This window comes from Lutra lutra, chromosome 9 (genome assembly GCF_902655055.1).
Source record: "Lutra lutra chromosome 9, mLutLut1.2, whole genome shotgun sequence".
NCBI lineage: Eukaryota > Metazoa > Chordata > Mammalia > Carnivora > Mustelidae > Lutra > Lutra lutra.
Window position 1 is genome coordinate 26,396,218 of NC_062286.1, and position 25,956 is coordinate 26,422,173.

General features: G+C 40.6%; 2 protein-coding genes across 5 annotated transcripts in view; one reads left to right on the forward strand and one right to left on the reverse strand.

Moving 5' to 3' along the window:
- Positions 1 to 5,174: 5,174 nt before the first annotated feature.
- Positions 5,175 to 14,254, reverse strand: GPATCH11 (G-patch domain containing 11). Its single transcript, XM_047745141.1, is given in 11 exon segments — positions 5,175 to 5,245; positions 5,441 to 5,595; positions 7,130 to 7,211; positions 8,331 to 8,441; positions 9,311 to 9,360; positions 9,363 to 9,400; positions 9,565 to 9,685; positions 10,330 to 10,371; positions 11,169 to 11,395; positions 11,935 to 12,006; positions 13,813 to 14,254. Coding segments are annotated over 9 exon segments (786 nt in total). The 5' UTR covers positions 11,994 to 12,006; positions 13,813 to 14,254; the 3' UTR covers positions 5,175 to 5,245; positions 5,441 to 5,539.
- A 1,768-nt stretch (positions 14,255 to 16,022) lies between these two features.
- Positions 16,023 to 25,956, forward strand: part of HEATR5B (HEAT repeat containing 5B) — a 106,019-nt gene continuing 96,085 nt past the window's right edge. For 2 of the 4 annotated variants that reach the window (XM_047745126.1, XM_047745129.1), the window contains exons 1-4: positions 16,801 to 16,818; positions 17,091 to 17,238; positions 20,614 to 20,825; positions 24,232 to 24,340. In XM_047745126.1, the coding sequence (XP_047601082.1) occupies positions 17,113 to 17,238; positions 20,614 to 20,825; positions 24,232 to 24,340 (447 nt within the window). In that variant the 5' untranslated portion in view covers positions 16,801 to 16,818; positions 17,091 to 17,112. Of the gene's footprint in view, positions 16,104 to 16,182; positions 16,202 to 16,800; positions 16,819 to 17,090; positions 17,239 to 20,613; positions 20,826 to 24,231; positions 24,341 to 25,956 lie in introns of those variants that run through there. The other 2 variants (XM_047745127.1, XM_047745128.1) reach the window with 2 other exon arrangements.

The following is a 25,956-nucleotide window of genomic DNA, read 5'->3' on the forward strand; positions in this document are numbered from 1 at the left end:
CTGGTTTAGATTTTTCCCCCCAAGAATGCTGCATTGGTGATGCTGGATACTTCCTTTGGCATCGCTTTGGGAGGAATATGTTTGGTTGTTCCATTTTTGGTGATCTGAAGATTGATCGGTGGGCTCTGGGGGTGTCATGTCCTATCAGGTTTCCTACCCATCTTCCACCTAACAGTTGTGGCAACCATTGATGATTGTTGTTTGGATCCATTATTTCTTTAGGGGTTGCAGAACAGGGATTTTCGGATCCTATCAGAACTCTTTGTCATCTGTGATTTTTCTATAAAGAACTTAAATGGGACAGATGGGATATTTATTTTTAGAATGAGTTGGTGCCCTGGCAACCTCCAAAGGTGACAAATGAGGTCTTTGTTTTCTGAGCAGGGGTGTCACCCAACCGGTTCTTTGAAACAGTGTGCTCAGAATGGGTTGAAGCAGGAAGAGACTACATTTGAAAGACCAGAATGCTGAGAGCCTGTGTCCACCTGGAAAAAATAGTGGGGTTAGGACCAAGAGGAGTTGGGAACTAATTGTGAGGATTAAGGAGAAGGTACGCAGCAGACATTGCCTCCAGGTTTGCTTGAAGGTGTGTGGCTGGATTAGGATGCCATGACAGGAAATAGAGACCTCAATCACATTAACCCCTGAAGAGCCACACATACTTGAGAGCTATTTTGTCTCACACTTTTATCTATTACACAGTTTTTTGTTGGAATTTAAGCCAGTCGCGAGGCCACCGCACCGTTTGTCTGCACAGTGAGGAAAACACTTAAGGGAGGTAACATGGGAGCTCTCATGTGGAGATGCTGCCATGTTTGTGTTGCAGCCAGAATATTCAGGTAAAGATGTAGAGCAGACTGTAGGAAACGCACGATAGGGACACAACCAAAAAGATGGAAACGCATGCAGAATGAGGTGTATGTTGTCTGGAAGTAACCGCTTAACTTTGAATCCAGGGGATTGCCCAGGGAGATCATATAGAGGAAAGCAGGCTGAGGGACAGAATATGGCGGACAATCCATTTAGATATTTACTCTTTATGTCGGAATGTCCATCCAGTCCGTAACATCTGTGATTCTGTATCTGTGACTATGGCCTATCCCAAGCCTACATTTCTGCAGAAAGGTCTCAGATGGAGGCACTACAGCTGATTGATGTACAGTGGCTGCACTACTGGTTTAAACTCTGACCGAAAAGTGTGTAATAGGTAAAACTGTGAGGCAACAATCTCTCTCAAATATGTGTGACTCTTCGGGGGTTAATTTGAGACCTGTATCAGTTTTCTATGACTGCTCTAACAAATTACCACAAACTTATTCTCTGACAGTTTTGGAGGCCAGCAGTCTGAAATGAGTTTCACTGGGCTGAAGTCGGGGTGTTGGCAGGGCCATACTCTTCTGGAGGCTCCCGCTTCGCGACCTACATTCACTGTTACTTGAATAAACCCCCACCACACAGGCTGGCTGTGTTACTTGAATAAGGTTTTGCACTCAGTGGCTTTCTATTATGGTTTCTACCTAATATTCCCTTCAAATCTTTTTTTTTTTAATAAAATTTATTAAGATATGGGGCGCCTGGGTGGCTCAGTGGGTTAATCAGCTCAGGTCATGATCCCGGAGTCCTGGGATCGAGTCCCACATCGGGCTCTCTGCTCAGCGGGGAGCCTGCTTCCCCCTCTCTGCCTTCCTCTCTGCCTGCTTGTGATTTCTGTCAAATAAATAAATAAAATCTTTAAAAAAAATAAAATTTACTAAGATAAAATTCACATATGGTACAATTCACCCATTTAAACCACACAGTTCAATGTTGTCAAGTATGTTCAGACTCGTGCAGCCATCACAATTTTTTTTTTAAAGATTTATTTATTTGACAGAGAGAGAGAGATCACAAGCAGGCAGAGAGGCAGGCAGAGAGAGAGGAGGAAGCAGGCTCCCTGCTGAGCAGAGAGCCCGATGCGGGGCTTGATCCCAGGACCCCGAGATCATGACCTGAGCGGAAGGCAGCAGCTTAACCCACTGAGCCACCCAGGCGCCCCAGCCATCACAATTTTAAAACATTTTTGTCACCCGAAAAGAAAAACCCAGGTCCATTAGCACTGATTCCTCATCTTCCCCCAAAGACTAATCTATCACGGATTTACTTCCCAACTCTATAGAATCGCCCACTCTGGACATTTCATTTATACGGAATCATACAACATTTGGTCTTTTTTACTTAGTATAAGGTTTTCAAGGTTCATCCATGTCGTGGCATGGATCAGTATTTCATTCCTTTTTATTGCCAACAATTATCCATTATGTGGATACATCACATTTTATTTATCTATTCATCAGTTGATGGACATTTGCGTTTTTTCCACTTTCCTGCTATTATGAACAATGCTACTGGGAATATTCATGGGCAAGTTTTACGTGGACTTATGTTTTCGTTTCTCTTGGGCGAATACCTGAGAGTGGAAATGCTGGGTCACATTGAAACCCTTGTAACTTTGTGTTCCCAGGTTATTGTCAGGACCAAATTCTGTGTTCCATCATCCCCACTCTAAATGAAACCTCTCCCTAGTACTGCTGCTGTTCAGTACCTCAGTATTATACTCACCAATTTGCCTTGCAGCTCAGTAATTCCTATGTGACTCTTTGTGACTTTCTGGAAAGCAGGGACAGGGTCTCTCATTTTTGTATACCCCAAGGCAGTGAGCGTACTGCCTTGCATAAAACAGAAACTCCCTAAGTGCTTTTGAATTTGTGGGAAGTAAAAGTATTAAGAATTTCATGTGCTTGATCCTACACAATGTGTCTAAAACTAAATAATGTTCACTTTTTTTTAATAATGTTCACTTTCAAATTTCAACATTTAAATGGCAAATAACGCTTAAAATAAAAGTGTCTAAGGCAAACCAATTTCGTATGTTAAAGTCTGTTTATTTTGAATTATAGAAGCTCTGGTAGTTTGGATTTATATTAAGAAAATGAAACACTTTAGAAATTATAGGACTTTGAAAACAAACTTAGCACAATACAAACAAAAGTAAATGACATCATGATGTGCTAAAATTTAAGTTCCAAATTTCACATAAATTTCACTGAAGCAAATTCAAATTCACTAAAGCAAATTAAAAAATTCTTTTTAATGATGTGCTTCTGTTGGTTTTCATTATTGTTCTTACAAGATCAACAAAGACATATTAATAAGAATAAATTTTTATTTATATTGAAAGCCTATATTTTTCTTTGTCAATGTTAAAGAATGGAGGGATATTTCCCACTTTCCAAGATAGGCCTATTTCTAGCCTTTGACCTGGAAATGCAGACCACAACTCTGGTGGAGTCACAGATTCCATCAAGGTTATTTGCACATTCTCAGCCTAATTATGCATGAACATATTAAAAATATTCTTGGTCACTAGGCAGGTGGGAGATTTTCTCCAGAGTCAGTAACAAGAAAAAAAGAAGCTGGTGCCTAACTCTGTTCTGTCTAAAGCAGTCCATGTGGCTTTGAGAATGTCTGCATGAATGTCAGGATATTGGCTGAAATGACAGGAGAGTAGCTGACTGTAATTCCAAGGAAAGATAAATTCCTTTGTTGTAGCTATTAATTCAATTTTATTGTTTTTTAAGTGAAAAAGTAAATATTAAATAGTATTATCCAAGTGTGTAAACGCTAGTATTATATATATATGTATATATATATATAGTCATAAAAATAATGGCTCATTTTCTGAAGAATGGAGGCCTAGAAGCTAACTAGTGATTTGCAGGCTCCACTGCATCGTAGAATGAAGCATAATAATGCTCAGACCACACTGACCAATTACATCAGAATCTCTGGGGGTACCACACTGTATTTTCCTTTTTAAACTCCCCAGGCTAAACTTGAGAACAAATGAATTAGGTCATATTAGGTCAGAGGCTGATACAAGTTGTATTACTGATTATCTTAACACAAATATAGGTTGGTTTTTGCTGTGTTTTTGAGTGTGTGGTTTTTAATAAGAGGAAGGAGGGTGATCTCTTGCTCAATGGTACTGAAAAGTGAGCTGTAAAATTGTACCCCAGAAGATAACAGTGCTCTACATTTAGCCTGTATCACTAGTTCTTATTCACAGGTGCTTATCAGACTCATTCTTAACACTTCAAAATAAATACAAATATCCAGAAATTATCCTAGACCAGCTGAATCAAAATCACTCGGGAAGACCTGAGTTTGTGAACTTTAAAAAAAGTTCTGTGATTTTTGATGTCACATTTTGGTTGAAGATCTTTAGAGGTGTGTCTTTAGCTGTATTTGATTAAATTACAGGGAAGCAGATTTTAGAAAAATATCTTTAAAAATCACATAGAGCTACCCAGCAATGGAATGACCCATTTTAAGGCAGTCAGCTCTCTGTGTATGGAAAAATAAAGGCAGAGGTTGGATTAACACCTGCTGGGAATGTTGTCCAAGGGCTCCCAAACAGTAAGTAGTTGGATCACCAGATATTTAAGGTTACTCCCAGTTTTTAAGTTTCGTTAGCCAAAACCTGCAATCGCTCACTTACAATGGATATTCACATTTTCATGAAAAGTCATGATTTTGCCAGAAGTATCAATTATTTTGTTTCTAAAATTGGCTAGATCGAAGTAGCATTAATGGAATGTTGCCTCTGATACCAGTCTTACTGAAGGAAATATCCTTCTCTCTTCCTCATGTTTGCATGGAGGGATGGAACTTTTTCTTGCTCCTTGGGAGGCAGAAGTGTGGGAACAAGCTCCATGAATCCTCATTCATTCCTCTCGACAGACAGGTGTCTCATCTGATGAGCGATCTGGGGAGCAGGAACCCAGCACGTGTGGCCCAGCCCCTAGTGTGTTCTCTCACCTTGAAAGCTGAATGGTCTCCAAATGCAAAAGTGGGCTCTATCCCTGGCAAGGCAGAGATCTGCAGTTGTGTCCAGATAGAGATATTTTAGGGAGCCTGATAGAACAAGCCAACCTTGCCCTCTACTTCAGCTTCACTGATAATAAAGCTGACATTTTGATATCTCTCTGACTCCCATGTCTTATTTCTCAATTTGTTCCAAAGTGAAGAGGGGAATAAGAAGGTATCCTTAAGCCCCAGAAGCATCACAATCGAGTCATGTATTGTAACTGCATGTGTCTACAACACTTGTGTTCTGAAATAGCATTATTTTTTTGAAGTCGGTGAACAACTATAAAATACAAAGTACTTCCAAAGTTACAAAAAGAACACAACATATAAAAGGCCCCTTTTCGGGCACCTGGGTGGCTCAGTTGGTTAAGCAACTGCCTTCGGCTCAGGTCATGATCCTGGAGTCCCAGGATCAAGTCCCACATCAGGCCCTCTGCTCATCAGGGAGCTGGCTTCTCCCTCTGCCCCTCGCCCCTTTCATGCTCTCTCTCTCTCTCTCTCAAATAAAATCTTAAAAAAAAAAAAAAGGCCCCTTTTCTTTATTGGCATAATTTGGGAATTCTAACTGCTCAATTGTCTATTTTTAGGTAACAGTGACATTTTCCAAGTTTTTACTTTATTGAGAATAGTCTTAGTCGTGATCTGCAGAAGTTGGTCCTGGGCAATTTGAAGAGAGGTCTTCTTTATCTGTGATTTATGTGAGGAAAATAAAAGATTAGTATGACTTATATGGTTAACTATTACAGAAAATTATGTTAACATAACGTGTTTTGTAGCTGTGTTTGCTATTTACTCAGCTAAACCAGGGAAAGCCACAATAAGAACCAACAAGTCTGAACTGTCAAAACATCCTTAAATTCAAGTTAACAAAGGCAACTTGGGTGAATGTTTTAAAAGGGAAAGTGTGTGGCTCTGTAAGACATCTGGCCAGGTTTAAACCCCTTTCTTTCCTTAAAATAGAATAAAATTTTTAAAAATGGAGTGGATTTCAAGATTCTGATTTTCATAGTTCAGGGACAATATCTAACTACACAAAAGCTAGTTTTAAATTTATTTCTTTATTTATTTGAGAGAGAGAATGAGAGAGAGAGATTAAGAGAGAGCATGAAAAGAGAGAGGGTCAGAGGGAGAAGCAGACTCCTGCTGAGCAGGGAGCTGGATGCGGGGCTCAATCCCTGGGACTCCAGGATCATGACCTGAGCCGAAAGCAATCGCTTAACCAACTGAGCCACCCAGGCCCCCAAAAAGCTAGTTTTAAATTTTTAAATAGGGGTGCCTGGGTGGCTCAGTCAGTTAAGCATCTGCCTTCAGCTCAGGTCATGATTCCAGGGTCCTGGAATTGAGTCCTGCATCAGGCTCCCTGCTCAGAGGCGAGCCTGCTTCTCCCTCTCCCTCTGCTGCTCCCCCTGCTTGTTCTCTCTCTTGCTTTCTCTCTCAAATAAATGAATAAAAATCTTTAAAAATTTTTAAATATCTTTCAAGTACTATAGCTCAAGAAAGACTCTTTATAAATTTGTTTTCAACAAATCATCCCCAAGACTCAAAAATTCTTCCTTTTGAAATAGAAGACTGAAAAAATTCCCTTCTGCACATTTAGTTTCTGAAAAGTTAAAAGCATCTTTAATAAGGCTTATTAAAAGCCTTTATTAATAAGATGAGAGTTAATGGGATGCCTGGGTGGCTCAGGTGGTTAAGTGTCTGCCTTCAGCTCAGGTCATGATCTCAGGGTGCAGGGACTGAGCCCTTAGTCAGGATCCCGGCTCAGTGGGGAGACTGCTTCTCCTCCACCACTCCCATTCATGCTCTCTCTCTCAAATAGATTAAAAAAAAAAAAAGAAGAAGACCTCAACTATTTCTATATCCACTATTGCCTTAAGACACTGATCCCACATTGTCATTTGGATGGAATAAGAAATTTCCATTGTCAGGGCCGCCTGGGTGGCTCAGTTGTTAAGCATCTGCCTTCAGCTCAGGTCATGATCCCAGGGTCCTGGGATCGAGTCCCATGTAGGGCTCCAGGGAGCCCGCTTCTCCCTTTGCTTGTGCTCTCTTGCATGCTCTCTCTCAAATAAATAAAATCTTTAAAAAAGAATTTCCATTGTCTATGGGGAATGTGACTTTCTCTCTCTCTCTCTCTCACACACACACACACACACAAAGTTAAAAAAAAAATCAAAGAACATTTGTGTTCAATATTTTGAAAAAGTGCCAAGTATCTTACCTTCATAGGCTGTTCCACACCAAATACAATAAAGATGTTCTTCTCTTAAATAACCAGTCAATATTTGTAATTTTTCCAGTACCTAGACATAGGACACAGGTACACTAATAGTTCCAAACTGAACAGAATCTTGGTTTTCTGGTCTTTTGGATCCTGCCAAATTAGCCCAAGGCCATAAATCTTCTGCTACTCTCTTAACCAGGTAGAATTGTAAAGGGCAGTGTATATTAGAACATATCCCAGTTCATCAGCCACCCTGATATTTTCACAAGTCTGCCAGACACAAAGAGACCACTTGTTAACATTTAGAAAATGAGGCTTGGGCTGGCTCTGTTTTAATCAGCCTCCTTTAAAGACCCCTTCTACTTTCAAAGAATCTTCCTCCCCAGTGGGATGAGAGTGAACACTGTCTCCCTTTGTCCTTAAAGTTCTTACCAATGTTCTCCCAGCTAAGTGGAACATTGGTTTTTCAAATTGGGAATGTTTCCTACAGAATGCTCATATATAAATAACCACAGAAATAGGATTCCTTTCTTGAATAATGTCTACTTCCTTTGAACTTTTTTTTTTTGCTTTGTGGGTAGAGAAGAGGGGTACTCCTATAGAATCACTTCCAGAAATTTAACAGGCAATAAGGTAGAAATTAAAAGAATTTACATTTGCAGCTTATCCATCATCCAAACTAGAGCTGAGATGAGAGTGTAAACTGAAGCTAAAGGAAGAAATTATATAAAGTTTTGGTAAACTTATAATGTCGTGGTTCTCAACAAGGGCTGATTGTTCCCCACAGAGATATTTTGCAGTGTCTGGAGACATTTTTGGTTGTCATGGGGAGATGCAACTGGCATCTGCTGCATGGAGGCCAGGCCTGATACTACGAGACACAGAACAGCAGCCCCTAAACCCAAACAATCACTGGGCTGAAAGCCTTAATGGTGCCAAGGCTGACGGGGCGCCTGGGTGGCTCAGTGGGTTAAAGCCTCTGCCTTCGGCTCAGGTCATGATCCCAGGGTCCTGGGATCGAGCCCCACATCGAGCCCCACATCGAGACCCACTTCGGGCTCTCTGCTCAGCAGGGAGCCTGCTTCCCTCCCCCTCTCTCTACCTGCCTCTCTGTCTACTTGTGATCTCTGTCTGTCAAATAAATAAATAAAATCTTAAAAAAAAAAAGGTTGATCAAACAACTGGTGGCAAAACATACACTTAAGTCTTCACTTTTATATTCATCTTCCTCTGGCTCTTTTTCTTCCTCTTCCTCAGTCTCCTCTTCAAGCCCCAACCAGTACCACGCTTCCCTCGGAACCTGAATGTTCTGAAAACGGGAAAATTATTCCCAGTTAAACACATATATGTTCATGTCAACATGAATTCGTATTCTTTCAATTCAACATTTTCTGAATTGCCTCGAGAGTCAAGCACTGTGCTGTATGAACCATGGGAATGAAGACCCAGTTGGAATATTGTCCCCAAGTTGCTGCCAGTCTAGTGGGGACAAGAAGCCTTGGGTATACGTAGCCTAATGGGTATAAATTAATACACATAAACTAGAAATCTTAAGTGTCATGACACAGACACAAAATAAAATGTTATGAGAATACAAAAAAGTGAGAGATGGCTTCCAGAGATCTATTTACATATGAGGGAAATTTGACAAACGTTTTTGAGACTTCAAATGAAGTCATTTTATTTTGATGAAAACATCAAAATAAAAAATAAGTGCAAAGCAAAATAAAAATAAAAGAAAAAACAGAATTTTAAAAACCACTGACATCTAAAATAGATAGTAATCTACCATGATTTTACTAGTTAGGGATGCATGAGGTACTGAACATGGACTAAAAATAGGCTATTCTGGTTAATCAAATATTCTGGTGAACAGGATTTCCACATGCATCAGCTCTGAGTAATCGATACTCAAATAAGTAGAGAACAATTAAATATAAAAACGCTATCTGAGGCTTACCGGGTAATTCAGACCACCCTGGTTCCTGCAGTGGACAAATCATCTGAGTATCAATCATCAAAGATCAGAAGTGCCCATTAAATGAAAGCTTTATGGGGTAGCAGGCTAGATACAGTGGGCTTGGGAGTTCTTTTCTTTCTTTTTTTGGTCTAATTAGAGGGCAAATTACACTGGGTGCAAAAAAAGTGTTCCAATTTGAACACAGATGAAAGGCTTGCCTTCTGAGTATCCAACTGGCGGCAGGCTCGCTGGCTTCTCCTCAGGTCCCTTCCAGCTTCACTTCATCGTGCTTATGTTTAAATCGCAGTCTAAAAAATAAATCAAATCAAATCAATCACAGTCTCACTGAAAGAAGACAACAGTCCATGAAGAGTCTGTACTCTCTTCCCCCATTCTATGTGCCCAGCTTCCGGAGAACATACCCCAGTAAAGACAAGATGAAACCCAACCCAGCACAAGTACAATGTGTTACCGAAACTGCTCTGCAGCTGTTTCTTCAGCTTGGTTTTGCATGCGAATCTTTCTCCTGTAGCTTTCTAGTTTTTCCTCTGCTTTCCGCTTCAGCAATGCCTCGTGACCAAGACCGCTTTTCCCTGTTTAAAAAGCAAACTCTGCTGAGGAGCCTGCTGGCTTCACACGTGAAAACATGGCAACTAACATATTTGCAAATGACACACAATTCTAATTGGAGGACAATCACTTAAAATCATTGAACATGAACAATAGGAGAAAACACCAGAGATTTTTTTTTTTCCTAAACCCAAACTCACAATTTGATTTATACAAAGATCATTAGTCTGATCTCCTAAGATAGTCACGCTATATAAAATTTTTTAAATTGGGAAAACAGGATCAACTGTCATACTTTCATATAAATATAACGAAAAAATAAAATATTTATTTTTCTCTTTAATTCATCCAAAGTATTAAGAAAAACACTAAATGGATAAATCTGTCTTAGAAAACTTTGACGGATTTCAATGGAGAAAAGCTTTGCATTTTTAATGGTCACTACAATTTCTTCCCATATTTTTATGATTTAAATTTTATTTTACACTCAAACTTTTATTTTTTAGTTTAAAAGATTTAGAAGTTTAAGAAACATCTTACGGAGGGCTTCCTTTGACAAGAACTGTAACAGTGCTACCATAAAAATGTATTTAGTAAGCAAATACATGTGCTAGATCTAAGCGTAAGTTATTATTACTGGTAAATATGCTCAAAAATAATTACATACCTGTTTTGACATTGAGAGGAATTGGCTCAACAATACCATCTCCTAAGAAAAGAGAACAAAACACACAAACTACTTTAGAAATTCTTCCACAAACTATAGGCGAACCTAGTATGCAATGTTACAATGTTCTATACATACCCCTCCGGCTTACTGACTATACCCTATCATCAACTACCTCCCTTGCCTTCAAATACCTGCTCCTTAGTAAGGCTGACCCACAGCCCCCTATGCCCTCAGAAGGTAGGGTTTCCAGAAGTGAAAACACTGATACTCTATGTCCAAGAGGGCGGCAGCCTCCAGAGAAACCAAAGCCTTGTTGGGTGAGGATCAAAGCCATTACAATAAAGAAGAGAAGACAAGAAAGACAGTTTACTACAAACATATGACCTCTCCATCTTAATAAACAGTCTCACTTTCTAAAAGGGAAGTGGGAATTGAGCTTGTCCCAGCAGGTGCTCATTTAGGCAGCTGCCACAGGTACAGAGCAAGCGGGGAGAGTCCTGCCATCCTCTTCAATGTCACTTCACTGTCCTTTGGCCCTTGCACTCCTCAACCCTTCTCTTGTCACCATTCTTAGCTGCTGCCTTCATTCTAAGTCTTGTCCATCCCAGATGTTAGCACCTTCAAGGCTAAGCTGGGCTAATAAGTAGCTCTTGATGGCAAATGTTGTCTGAAGTGGTGAAGGAAGATGAAAGTTGTCCATATGCTTGTTAGCATCTAAGACACTAGCTAAGTTGTTTAAATTTCGGTGCAGCTGGATAAAGAGTTGTGTCTGGTACTCATCAATAGATCAGCATTTGGTGGTTAGGAACACCTGCTTCTGTCTAGATGGAACTTACCACTCTTGCCAAGGGCCTGGCCACTTTTATATCCCATCTTTTGGAGCAGAGCAAACCCTTTGTTTTCACAGCCTAGTGCATTCTTCAGCCCAATATCACGTCTTTCTTGTTCTTCTTCTTTTAAACTTTTCTGCCTATTTTTCAAATTAGCTTCCTGCTGCTTTTCTTCTTTTCGACGGGCTTCTCGGATCTGCCTCAGCATTGGCAATCCTGGTCTGATGTCTTGTCTGAAGAATAAGGGAAAAGGGGATTTTGGATGAGTATATGAAGTTTTCTCACAACTTTGCTACTCACTCATTTGACACTGCTTAAAAGTTCAGTAGCACTTCTATGATCACCTTTGTTATTATTGGTATTAAAACATAATCAGTGACCTCTAGAATGGCTGTCTTAATAAAAACAATGAAGGCTGGTGCCAGACTGTAGGAAACTAAAGGAAGTAGAGAGTTGAAATAGTAATTTTACACTAATTTTTCTAGGAGGTTGGAAATAATAAAGAGCAAAGCTGAATACTAATTAGAAGAGACAGTAAGATAAAATAAAGCAGAAGAGAAATTTCCTTGAAAGAGAAGAGTAACAAGAACCAAGGGCAGAAGTCAATGTTTAGCATTAAAAGGGAAATAAAGGCTCCTAGTATATTTGTATGAAAATGTAGGAGATGTTCCCATAAAGCAATAGAACTCACCTTCCAACTTGCATTTAAAATCAATGTTGTTACTTAGGAATCTCCTACATACCATTACATGAGGTGTACATCTTTACTTACTGGACATTAATGAAGGAATCAGACATGTAGTCCTCTTCTTCTGCCATGTTCAACTTCATCTGGCAAAAGTATCTTCAAATCAAATAGGATAAAGTAACAATATCTATTATTTTAGTTTATGATGGAAATAGACCTTTCTCTGCTGCTCTCCCACGCATTCAAGTGCCTCCTGGCATCTTTCTGTGTGAAGCTCCGCAACAATTCATTCTCTTCTATCCCGAGCCTCCTTCATCCCCTATTATTTCCAAATGAATGTCACTACAACCTGCCCATTCCTGACCTCTTACAAACCTCTGCCAAGACTCTACAATACCCCTCATTTTTCCTATAGTTAAGGCATTCCTTTCTCACCTAAATTATTACAACTACTTCCTAACTGGTCTCATTGCATTTGGCCTCTCCTCTTCCAATCTGTTTCCTACATGCTCTCCAGAGTGGTTTGTTTGTTTGTTTGTTTTAAAGACAGCTCTTTTTTAAAAGCTCATTTTATTTTAGTAATCCCTACACCCAACGTGGGGCTCAAACTCACAACTCCAAGATCAAGAGTCCTGTGCTCTTCCCACTAAGCCAGCCAGGTGGCCCCAGAGTGTACTTTTTTTTTTTTTTTTTTTAATTTTTTAAATAAGTCAGGTCATTTAACCTGTTTCAAATCCTTCAATAAGCTTTACTCTGTAGGCACTGGAGGACCAGTCACTTAAACACAGTAGCAGGAGGGATCCTTCATAGTCTGACCCCTGATGCTCCCTTAGGATTCAATGGTCAAGTCATAGGGGCTTCTCATTGGCCTCTGAACATACTACAGACATTTCCTTCCTTCTGGGCCTTGGCGACCCCCTTCGCAGTCTGTGCTGACCATTCCAGGCATTGCTCTATAGCACTTCATGTCCAAGCTGCTCCTTTGAAACTTGATACAGTTAACGTCTCATGTATATGGAAACATTTTTTTGAGGAGAGTTTCCATCCAAAACAGTTAAAATCATGTAACTATTTTCCCTTACAGGGATAACATAATTATCAAGAAAGGTGCATCTCAAACTTTATTATGTACAGGAATTGCCTCAGGATCTTCTTAAAATCCAGAGTCTGATTGTGAGCTAGAGCCTGATAGAAGCCTTATTTCCAATAAGCTCCCAGGTGATATCAATGCTGCTGGTCCAGTGGCTAGTTACAAAGGGGAGTCATTGGTTGCAGCGCACACATGCTGTTTTTACCTGCATCCTTTCCTTCGGAACCCAACCCTCTGCTCTCCATGTGGTTCTAGTGGAGGGTGGCAATCTCAGTACTCGTATCAGGGACTCCCAATTCTGGTATACTATGTCCCAGCAACAGAGGAGGTGATGAACCAACCAGGGAAGGTAAGCATCTATTTCCTTACATGATAAGAATATACAGATTGGGGGGAAAAGAGATACCTTCACTGGGGTTTCTGAACTGGAAGTATGTGAAGCAGGGCTTCCGATGGCCACCTTCCTGGCCATATGAAGAGATGCTATTCCGCAGAACGAAACCAGATAGAAAAAATGGACAAAGGTAGTCCTAAAAGCAGTGAGTCTCTAAGTCTAGTTCCTAAGACCCTGATTTTTATAGCACTTTCTTTGATGTTGTGATCTAACATTCTTCCAAGCTAGACGGACTGATAAATTTCCTCACGACTTAAACTTGGAATAGGGATTCTGTCAACTGCAACTGAGAGTTTGGACAATTACACTGGATGGGAAAACTATTACTGTACTGTTTTTTGTTTTTTTGTTTTTGTAGTTTCTTAATGTATTTTTCCTAACTGGGCTGTAAACCCCAAAGACAAGTTCCCTACCACTGTGGCCCAAACACCATAAATTCTAAATGTCTAGCTATGGTAAGAACAAGAAGAGTCTTTACCTTGTGATTTTGTAATAATAGAACACTTTTCTCCCTAGGTCATCATGTCTTAAAACAGATGTACAGATAATGTACTTTTATGAAACAAACACTCTTGTAACCAAGCGGTGGCCTCCAAGATGGCCCCCAATGATTTCTGCCTCTTGGATTTCCACATCCTTGCACAGTCCCCTTCCACAGTGACCAGGATTGACCTGTAACCAATAGGGTATTGTGGAAGTGATGGAGAGTGACTTCTTGGTCATAAAAGACACTACTCTTAGTGTGTACAGCTCTTAGATCACTTAGATCACTCTAACTCTGGTTAGATTACTCATTTTAAAGAAAGTCAGCTGTCATGTAGTGAGGACACTTCAGCAACTCTATGGAAAAGTCCACATAGGAAGACCTGAGGCCCCCTGTTCACAACCATTACAAACTTTGGACATGTTTGGGACATCTTAGACATGATTGAGACATCTTAGAAACAGAGCCTCAAGTGCCAGTCAAACCTTCAAATGATTCAGCCTGGGCTACCATCTTCACTACATTTTCTTAAGAAAGTCTGAGCTAGGGCGCCTGGGTGGCTCAGTGGGTTAAGCCGCTGCCTTCGGCTCAGGTCATGATCTCAGGGTCCTGGGATCGAGTCCCGCATCGGGTTCTCTGCTCGGCAGAGATCCTGCTTCCCTCTCTCTCTCTGCCTGCGTCTCCGTCTACTTGTGATCTCTCTCTGTCAAATAAATAAATAAAATCTTAAAAAAAAAAAAAGAAAGTCTGAGCTAAGTTAAACTACTAACAAATTCCTGACCCATAAAGCTGTGAGAGAATAAGTGATTATAGTTATTTCAAGCTGCTATATTTTGGGATAACTTATTATACAGTAATAGATAATATAATCCATCACCCATATCATGACCCTTGTCAGCTACCTAGGATTCCTCTTTGCCCCTACCAATTGTATAATTTTCTTACTTCCTAGTTTCATCAGCCATGTGTGCATCCTTAAACATTATCATTTTTCTTTTTATTATAATAAGCTAAAAATATATGATTATACATAGCATTTGTGGTAATTCACCCGCTGTCTCTAAACTTCAAATTTTTCATTTTTAATAATAGTACTTTTACACATAATGGTTTAGCGCCTACCCGGTATCTCAAACATTTTTATTCCATTTAATCATTAACAACTATATAAGGCAGGAATAGTTAGTCCAGCTTATTAGTTGGAGAAACTAAGGCTCAGTATGGCTAAATACAAAAAAATCCAGGTCTCAGTGCTCTTGCTACTGCAAACCGGGTCAGATTATTTTTAAGGGACCCATTTAGCTCTTCACTGTTAGGCAGATATGAATGGGGGCTCCAAGTTTTTTTTTTTTTTTTTTAACTCTCCCTTTGTGGGTACAATATACTTTAGCATCAACCATTCGCATCAAGCATAAGGACAAACTTCTTAAAGCGATAATCCAGGCACCGTAACAGCAGTGGAAGTGGTTTGGAGCGGCCGGATTCTGGGTATATTTTAAAGGTATAGCTAATAGGTGGGAAGCGGTGTGTCAAAGAGCGAGGTCAACGACTACTCCAAGGCTTTTCGTCTGAATACCTGGAAGAATGGAGTTAGCCAGTTTTTGAGAGTGGTTAGACCGTAGTAGGTCTGGTTCGGATAAGGTTTGTCTTGTTTTGTTTCGGCAGAGAGCGGGCAGGGAGGCGGCAACAAGGAGGCTGCTTCAGACCTACGGAGAAACCCATTACACATCCAAGGGGAGAGAAGGGCTACGCAGCTGGACGTAGAGTAGAGACCTAACCAAAAAAGCCTCAGTCCTCCCCATCCCCACCCCAGGGACCCCTGATTCCTCCCTTCTCGTGTCCATCCCAGCTGCAAGCATCCCGCAGACGCAATGACTTCCGAGCGGGTAGTAAGTGATGGTGTGACGGGGTAGTCAGAAAAAGCGCACAGCACACCACCTTTTACTATTCCATCTGGGGTCCCCAGCGTCCCCACCCCCGTACCTGCCAGCTCTACTCTCGCCCGGCCAGCTCCAGCGAGCGCGCGCTGCGCATGCGCCCACCTACAGCGTGGGACGTCTGAACCTCAGGTCCCACCTGCGTTTCCAAGCGAGCAATCAATTGGAAACCTGTGGCAGGCAGGACTAGGAGGATGTGATTAGTACGCTTGCGCAAGACCAGGCTTCTGCGCATGCGCTCTACTTTCGTTTCCTGCCGGCCGGAGTGCGGGAGGCGGGGCATCCGGGTCGTTTGGCAGAGGCTTCTCGCCCCGGAACTCAGCTGTCCAGCCCCTGCCAGAGTAGGAGGTGAGGTCACCCCCGTCTGCCGCCAGAGCATGCACGGTGACATGCACACAGCCCCCTGCCCCCCTTTACGTTTTCAGAGGGCTGGAGAGGAAAATCGAGTTTGTAATGAACATTTTCCTTTCTCAGTCTCCAGACTCGGTTCCGGGCCACCGTCACCTACGGTTGACAGCCCGAATGGCCCTGTTGAGGCCTGCGGCGGGCTTTTGCATTTCCCCTAGGCCCGGTACTGAGCTACGGTGGTCCTCCGAGTAGCCGGGTTAACCCAGATGTGCAGCGCGCACAGTATCTGCGGGCTGCATTTCGCGCAGCGCCCCGAGTTGCCCCTGAAGCTTCTGCCACGGGGATGTGGCCCCTTCACCCCATCCCCGTAGGAAGGCTTTTGGAGACGTCCAGTTTGACATCTTTATGCTGGGAGTTTTGACGTCCTCCTGGGCCAGGGGAGGGTAAGGGTGCTGTGCACCGAGCAGTGGGCTGGAAAAGAGGAGGATGGATTGTCAGGCCCAGCTGGTGTTTGATCTTGGTGCTGAAGTTTTGCCATTTATGGAATAAGTTAATGACATGCGTTTTGCTACGCATTTTTCTTCTGGAATAATGCCTTATTTGCCATATATATTTATATATTTTATATTTTAAGTAATCTCTATGCCGAACGAGGGGCTTGAAGCCACAACTCCCAAGTTCAGGAGTCGTAGGCTCTACTGACTGAGCCAGCCAGGTGCTCTGCTATTTACAAAATTTATTTTAATTTTCCGTTTATTCCTTTGTTCATACTTCCTCACCAAGCATGACTTTCATTTATATTTGTTTTTGTTTTACGCTGGTCCTTTAGAATTCGGTTCTTGGGTTTTATCTCAAAGAAATTATGTAAATTTCCCCCAAATGAAGTGAAAAATAAAGCCCTACTTTTCATTTTTTTAGTGGTTACGTTCATTAAACTTGACTTTCAACATTAAAAATATCCTTACAAGTATTTTTTAATTTGTTTAGGTGTGACTTTTAAACTTCAGTAATGGAGCTAGCCCACAGTTTATTGCTAAATGAAGAAGCTTTGGCTCAAATCACTGAAGCAAAGAGACCAGTTTTTATCTTTGAATGGTTGCGATTTCTTGATAAAGTCTTGGTTGCTGCCAACAAGGTATGGTATTGGGTTTTTTTTTTTTTCTTTTTTCTTTTCCAGCCGGGTTTACATAACGAAGCGTATTATATGTTCATGATTTGCGATAAAACAAGCATTATGTTTTGGAAAGGTTGTGAGGTCACTTACGGAATAGAGAATGTAACACTGGAATAGGAATTGTTCTCTGTCCTTTTTCTGTTTTGTTGCAAAACCTGAATCTCATTTTAACCTTTGCCTACTTCATGTCTCTGCCTGGACAACTGAATGTGACTGGAGAAAAATATAATGATATGACTGCCGTCATTTTATATTCATTTATCTCCAACTTCAAGTGGTCCTAAAGTGCCACCTAGCAATCCCAGTATCTTCACTTATCCCTCTGAGGAATTATAATAGGTTTTTTTTCCCTTTCTATTTTCTTCTGCCTACACAATCTTGTTTTATCCTAGTTGCTTTTCCTTGTGTGTATGTTTTATTTTCTGTCTTTAATATTAGATACTTTCCTCAAATACCTGATGATATTTGGCATCTGTTCAAATTTAAGAGTGAGTAGTAAGTTCCCAGGGCAGGATGAAGTTCATTAACTGTGCTTCACTGTAGCTAGTCCTATTGTTTGAGGAACCCCTGACATTGGTATCATAGGTTTCTCATAGCTACTCATTCCCTGGAATGGACATTTCTACTCTAGTGTCCTAGGGTGTGTCATCAGCTGCCTAGATTCTAGGAATTTGGGATGGCTAGGGGCTTCAACGTCCAGTATGTAAACTTCCATTTAATCCCCCTGTCTTCAGTGCAGTTTTCCCAGCTCACAGCTGTGCTGAGCTCCCTAAGTCTGGAGTGGAGGAGAGATGCATGAGAATCTTACAGCTTCTAGACTCTCAACCATTTCCTCTAGCTCTAGGTGCCTAGAGCTTTGAACAACAAAACAAACATGAGCTTTATGGGATTCTGTGATGTAAGTTGGGTCTCTTCTCAGCTTTCCCTATTCAAGATACCTGGCCTCTATATTTTCTGTTGATTATTTTACAATTTTCTTTGCTCTTGTAGATTTGGGCTTTTGGCGGGGAACGCCCTTTAGTATAGTTTTAGTAGTATTTCTGGAGAGACAAAGTTAATGCTTGGATTCATTTACAGTCCTTAACTCAAAGTTTCTATTTTTTCTTAAACTCCTTCTAAGTGAGAATTTGTTGCCTACATTTCACTGAAATGATCTTGTCTAGTCATCAGTGATCTCAGATTCTTCCAACCAGTGGTCAGTGTTCTGTCCTAGCTGACCATCAGCAGCTTTTTTTTTTTTTTTTTAAAGATTTTATTTATTTATTTGACAGACAGAGATCACAAGTAGGCAGAGAGGCAGGCAGAGAGAGAGGAGGAAGCAGGCTCCCCACCAAGCAGAGAGCCCGATGCGGGGCTCGATCCCAGGACCCTGGGATCATGACCTGAGCCGAAGGCGGAGGCTTTAACCCACTGAGCCACCCAGGCGCCCCCCATCCGCAGCTTTTGATACAGTTGATCCTCTACCTTGAAACACTTACTCTATTTTTTGTTTTGTTGTGCAGTTGAAAAATACAAAAGTATTTGTAGGTATTTATTCCTTCAATGATATCATAATCTCATGATTTTTACTGCCATCTATACAATAACTTCCAGATACCCAACCACCTCTTTCTTAAACAGCATCTCAAAATTAAGGTACTCAAAGCCAAATTCTTGATTTTCCCATCCCAAACCTGTTCCTTCCTTAGTGCTCATCTTCTCAGGAAATGACCATTTCTTCCTTCTAGTTGCTCAGGTCATAAACCTTAGAGTCATTCTTGACTTCTCTCTTCTTCTCAAACTTCACACCATACACATCAGCAAGTCCATTGGTTCTATCCACCAAATATGTCCAGAATTCAATTATTGGTCATCATTGCCATTGTTCCCATCCTCCTCTCTCATCTGGGTAGCTTCCTAAGTGCTCGCCATGTTCCAGCCATATACCTTGTAGGGTATTCTTTGCTCAGTATTCAGAATGTGCCCGTTAAAACATTCTGATTGCATTCCTCTTATGCTTCAAGTGCCTGCTTAGAATGACATAGAAAGGGGAGCCTGGGTGGCTCAGTGGGTTAAGCCGCTGCCTTCGGCTCAGGTCATGATCTCAGGGTCCTGGGATCGAGCCTCGCATCGGGCTCTCTGCTCAGCAGGGAGCCTGCTTCCCTCTCTCTCTCTCTCTCTCTGCCTTCTTCTCTGTCTACTTGTGATCTCTCTCTGTCAAATAAATAAATAAAATCTTTAAAAAAAAAAAAAAGAATGACATAGAAAATTCTTACAGTGGTGTGTAAGGTGCTATACAGGGTAGACCCTTCCAACTACATTGAGATCCACTACTTCCTCTCTCTGACAATGCTCCAGCCAAACTGGCCATCTTGCTGTCCTCAACTAAGCAAGCTTCTACCTCAAGGCCTTTGCCCTTGTTCCCTTTGCTTGGAATGTTTTTCTCCAAGATGTCTGCATAGCTCACACCTTCACTTCTTTTCAGGGAGGGCTTTTCTTACTAATCTGTACAAAACAGACTTTACACTATTCATTTGTTTATTTGGTAAACTCTGTCTTTCCCCACTAGATTATAAGTTCACAAGGGCAGAGACTTTGTTGTGTTCGCTGTTCCATCCCAGTGCCTAGCATAGTGCATGGCATCTAATAAGTGCACAACTTGAATGAATGAGTGAACTCTCAGTATTGATTATGGTATATCTGAATTTTTCTTTTTATGCTTTCTACAGCTCTTGAAGTTTCTTTCAGTTTCCTTCAGTGACCTATAATTTATGAACTACTGACTTTGCTTTTACAGGGCAGCATTGCTAGGTTCTAAGACTTCAATTGTCCACATGCCAGTATTTTACATCCTTTGACTGTTGGTTTCTTAGTAAGTTGGTGTGGAAACTTTTTGGATCTAGAGTAGTCACTTTAATTGGTAGCTACCTTCTTGGCATTGGAGGGGAATGAAGGATAATATTTAATCTAGGAAAGAGTGGTTCATTTCTTTTTTTTTTTTAAGATTTTATTTATTTATTTGTCAGAGAGAGACAGCACAAGCAGGCAGAGTGGCAGGCAGAGGCAGAGGGAGAATCAAGTTCCTTGCCGAGCAAGGAGCCTGATGCGGGACTTGATCCCAGGACCCTTGGATCATTACATGAGCCGAAGGCAGACGCTTAACAGACTGAGCCACCTAGGCATCCCAAGAATGGTACATTTCTTACCAAAGTTTTCCTTATCTTGAAAATTTTCATTTATGGTTTTATGCCTAATGTAATCTAGATTTTAACTGTTCGGTATTTTTTTATTTTGATTAGAAGGTAACAAAGGCATATATAAGAAAAAACTGGTAATGTTCTTTATGTTTTATAACAGACTGATGTAAAGGAGAAACAGAAAAAACTTGTTGAACAATTAACTGGATTAATAAGTAGTTCGCCTGGACCACCTACACGAAAACTGTTGGCTAAAAATCTTGCAGCTCTTTATAGCATTGGGGATACTTTTACAGTTTTTCAAACGCTTGATAAATGTAATGATATTATCAGAAATAAAGATGACACTGCAGCCTACTTACCAACAAAACTGTAAGTACTTACTGTGACGTTTTGTTTTTTTTTAGAGTAACTTATCTTAATAAGGGACCACTGACCATAAAGACGCCCAGGTCAGTGGAACCTGCGGTGTGTTGCTTGACAATGAAAGATCTAAGTAGGTCTGGGGAAGGGGTTCTTTTTCAAGCTGTTTCGTCACACCTGGGACTTTTAGAAATGACAGAGAATTGGTATGATGTCAGCAATTTGCACAGAGGTCTTCTAGTAAATTTGGATGGAAAGAATATTCTTGGCTGGGATAGAAAGAAAAGTAAAGAATTTCTAGGTGATGGGATTGAGGCAGGGCTCAGCAGACTAGCCCATAGACCAAATTCAGGCTGCTGCTTATTTTGTAAATAAAGTTTAATTGGAATACAGACATGCCCATTCATTTGGGTGGTAGCTGCTGTCATGCTCTAGTGGCAGAATTGAGTAGCTGAGACAGAGACCATTTTGCTTGCAAGTTTACTGACCTTTAAAGATTTTATTTATTTATTTATTTGACAGACAGAGATCACAAGCAGGCAGAGAGGCAGGCAGAGAGAGAGGAGGAAGCAGGCTCCCTGCTGAGCAGAGAGCCCGATGCGGGGCTCAATCCCAGGACCCTGAGATCATGACCCGAACCGAAGGCAGCGGCTTAACCCACTGAGCCACCCAGGCGCCCCAAGTTTACTGACCTTTAGATTAAGACCTTACCCAACTCCTGGCTCATACTTGGGGCTTGGGTCATGGGTAGACATTTCCAGAGCAAGCCTTAAGGTTAATGGCTATAGGGTGCTTCCTATGAGAGGGTCAAATAAGAAAACCAGCAGTTGTGCTACAGTGAGGAGTGTCGTCAAGGGGAAAATAACTCATCTGTGGCCTAAGGGGAGAGCAGTGTCAAGGAAGCTTCTCAAAGAAGTATCAGCCAAAGATCAACAACAGGGAACTATATATGGTAGTTAGTCAAGTAAGTGGTTAAGATGGGAAGATGGATGTGATAGGCCAGGGATTGACAAACTTCATGAAAAAGAGCCAGGTAGTAACTGTTTTTGGCTTTGTGGACTATCCATCTCTGTCACAGCTGCTCACCTCTGCCATAGACTATGTGTAAATAAAAGAGCTGTGTTCCAGTGAACCTTTATTTACAAAAACAGGTGGCAGGCTGGATGATGGGCCAGATTCGGCCTACAGGCTGTAGTTGGCCAACCTGTTTTCTAGGTGAAGGAAACTTGTCATTGGGAGCAAAAGTAGGTTCTTTATACTTTATTTACAGTGCTTTTCAGAAAGATGCAAAATAGAGGAGGAAGCAAGTCATGAGGGGAACATGAGAAGTTCAATTCTGGGTGCACTGATTTGCAGTAGAGGAGGGAACATCCAAGGGACAGTGTGTTTGAACAGCATGTTGGACAGTAGGTAGTTTGAAGTTGTGGTCCAGATTTCAGAGCTCTGAATTGAGTATGTAGTTTTGGCAAGTGGAGTGGAGATTAGGAACCCTTTGGTATAGACAAAGTTACCTAGGAAGAGTTACTTTTTGGGACAAGAGGATGGCCAAGGACGCATCTCTAGAATGCCATGCAAGGGGCCTGGACCAGTATAGTAGCTTACAGAGGAAACGGAGATTATTCTGAACCTGGACAGTAAGTTTTAGGTCTGTTCTCAACTGTACAGGTATATTGTGATTAGATTTTGTGTTGTTTTGAATAGATGTAGATCTCAGAAGTTTTATTTTATTTTAATTTTATTTATTTATTTGACAGATATCACAAGTAGGCAGAGAGACAGGCAGAGAGAGAGGAAGGGAAGCAGGCTCCCGGCCAAGCAGAGAGCCTGATGTGGGACTCGATCCCAGGACCCTGGAATCATGACCTGCGCTGAAGGCAGAGGCTTTAACCCACTGAGCCACCCAGGTGCCCCGACCTCAGAAGTTTTAGAAGAGGCTAGGGAGTCCTAGTGTTTTCCAGTTTATTTTGGAATTTGAAGCTATGTTAATACTTTGATGGTTTAGTTCTCCACCACTAAGCAAATCCACACATCACTTTCTAGTTCTGCTTAAGTAGAATTTACTGTATATTCCTTATTATTCATATGTATTTCCAGTGGATGCATGGGTTTTGTTTAGGAATTCCCTAAATATTCTGGCATGTGACCTCAGTCCTTTTTAGTTTTGTTAGCAGCCTGGAGAGTACTGAAAAAAGCATAGGATTTAGAGTCAACCAGGTGAAGGTTTCCCTGAGTCTACTATTTATTACATATGTGATAGTGAGGTGAATGTGTTTAATATCTCTGCCTCAGAGTAACTTGCTCAGGATACATAGCTATTATTAGATGGCAGGTTCTAGGACTTAGTCACAGATCTGCCAGACTTCTAGGATGACACTCTTCACTCCTGTCCTGTACTCCTGCCTGTACACTAAACTCAAAGCTACTCACTTCTCTGCTATTCATAGAACTGATGATGGAGTGGTTTCCTCTGTCCTGAAGAGATGGGCTTTTGTTACATTTCTTCTTCTGTGTAACCAAATGTTCCGTGAAAGCCATAAAAATAAATTTTAAGAGTAATTTTTACTATTATTTATATATTAAAAGGCAGGAACTGTGTGCAATAAAAAAATGTGTAAGATAGATTCCCTGTTTCCGGATTTTACATTTCCACTGGTAGGATAAGATATAACATTGTTTATATTTATTTTTATTTTTTAAGTAGGCTCTATGCCCAACTTTGGGGCTTGAACTCATGACCCTGAGGGGATCAAGAGTCACATGCTCTACAGACTGAGCCAACCAGGTCCCCCAAGATATACACATTTAAATAGTCAAGTTAGGGCGCCTGGGTGGCTCAGTGGGTTAAGCCGCTGCCTTCGGCTCAGGTCATGATCTCAGGGTCCTGGGATCGAGGCCCGCATCGGGCTCTCTGCTCAGCAGGGAGCCTGCTTCCCTCTCTCTCTCTCTCTGCCTGCCTCTCCATCTACTTGTGATCTCTCTCTGTCAAATAAATAAATAAAATCTTTAAAAAAAAAATAGTCAAGTTAGAACACAGTAAATAGATTAACTTTTATCAAAATGAGTGGTTAACTTTAAACGTTATATGTAATGAGAGAAGAGGAAGAATCATTGTAGATTGACATAATTTAGGAAGTCTTCATGAAAGGAATACTTGGTTTTCTTTCCAAAGGAGGGTTATGATTTAATATGTGAATATGTATTTATTCTCTTATATTCCTAACAGGAATACAGTTTGATTAACCATAGTTGTTGCAATTATAAAGAATAGATAAACAAGGTGTTTTTGAAAGTTGAGAATTAAGGATTTGTACCTGAAAGCATCCTGCACCAATACAAATTGATTTCTGCAAATTAGAAAGGTATTGTGGAATTGTATTATTAATCTGAGCACTGGTGGAAACATCACTTCTTACAGGGCTGCAGTGGCTTGTGTTGGAGCATTTTATGAAAAAATGGGGAGAATGTTAGGAAGTGCTTTTCCAGAGACAGTGAATAATCTTCTGAAATCTCTAAAAAGTGCAGAGGTAAGTGTTACAACAAATATTATTTAAATGTTTTGCTTGTGGCAGAAGTTAGATGTCAGTAAAAATATATGTTTGCCTTTTTTTCTGTCACTGTGGTACTCATACTGCTTATACTACTTATACTCATACTTGCTTAGCAAGAAGGTAATTTGAGATTATTACTTGCACAGAGTGGCTGGGTTATGGACTTTGGAGAGGGTATGTGCTGTGGTGAGTGCTGTGAATTGTGTTTAAGACTGATGATTCACTGACCTGTACCCCTGAAGCAAATAATACATTAAATGTTAATTTAAAAAAAGATTATTACTTGCAAAAGGTATTAATTGCCCCTTCTTTAATGTATATTACCTTATATTTCAGTGAGAAGGAAAAGAATGCTTTTCCTTGGCAAAAATAGGTTTACCCATTATTTCTTATTTAGCCCTATGGATATTTTTGTACTGCCATTTTATTTTTGTGCCATAGCTAATATATTAGTTTCGTAGAGTTGCCTAGGCAATAAATGACCACAGTGACTTAAAACAACAGAAATTTGTTGTCTCACAATTCTGGAAGCAAAAATCCCAAATCAGAGTATTGGTAGGGCCATGCTTCTGAAGACTCTTGGGAAGAATCCTTCCTGCCTTTCTTCACTGCTAGTGGTTGCTGGCAATCCTTGGCGTTCCTTAGTATTCCTTGATTTCTAGATGCACTTCTAATTTCTGCCTCTGTTGTTACACAGTGTTTTTCCTGTGCATCTGTATTCTGCCTCCAAATTCTTCTCATCTTATAAGGATACCAGTGATTGGATTAGGGCCCATCTGAATTGAGTATGACCTTGTCCTTATTTAATTTCTTATTTCCAAATAAAGTCATGTTCACAGGTAATGGGGCTTAAGACTTGAACGAATCTTCTTGGAGGACACTGTTCAATCCACAGCAGCTAATACTGAGTAAAAATAGTTTTATTTTGTCACATCAATTTGGTGTTACTTTTGAAGGTTCCTTATCAACTTGATGTTACTAAAACTAGACCAAGCCTTGGATTCTCACAGTCCAATTCCTCCATATCAGAAAGCTGAAAATTTCTTGGACAGCATTTCTTCTGGGTACTTCTTCTGGGTACTACTTGCCTATTCATTTATCATAAAACAATGATTGAGGACATATTGTCAGATAGTAAGCATATAAAGATGAACAAGACATGGTGTCCGGCCTCTTAAAAGCTTATAGTCTTGTGGAAGAGATCTGTGTTTGAATGAGTGTACTCCAAGAAATGTGACCCAAGTACTGTAAGAATATGAAAACAATTTCAAAATAGTTATAAAAGATGAAAGCTTACTATATCTCTGTAATAGGTTTTTTAAATGTGTTGGATAGGTCTTCTTTTAGATGGTTTATATTACTACTTAACTACTTTTGGCTTACCCATTCACATTCTGAAAGTTTGGACCCTTGAGATGTGATATTGAAGTTTTTGAAATTGTTTCCATGTTCTTCATTAAGTTGTACTTCATGTTGTGGGAACACTAGAATACGTTTTCTTGTGGTAACCATATTTCTCAGCAAGATATTATTTAATTGAAGTTAATAATTATTCTTACCTTTCAGATACTTTCTAGGCTACTTTATTTTAT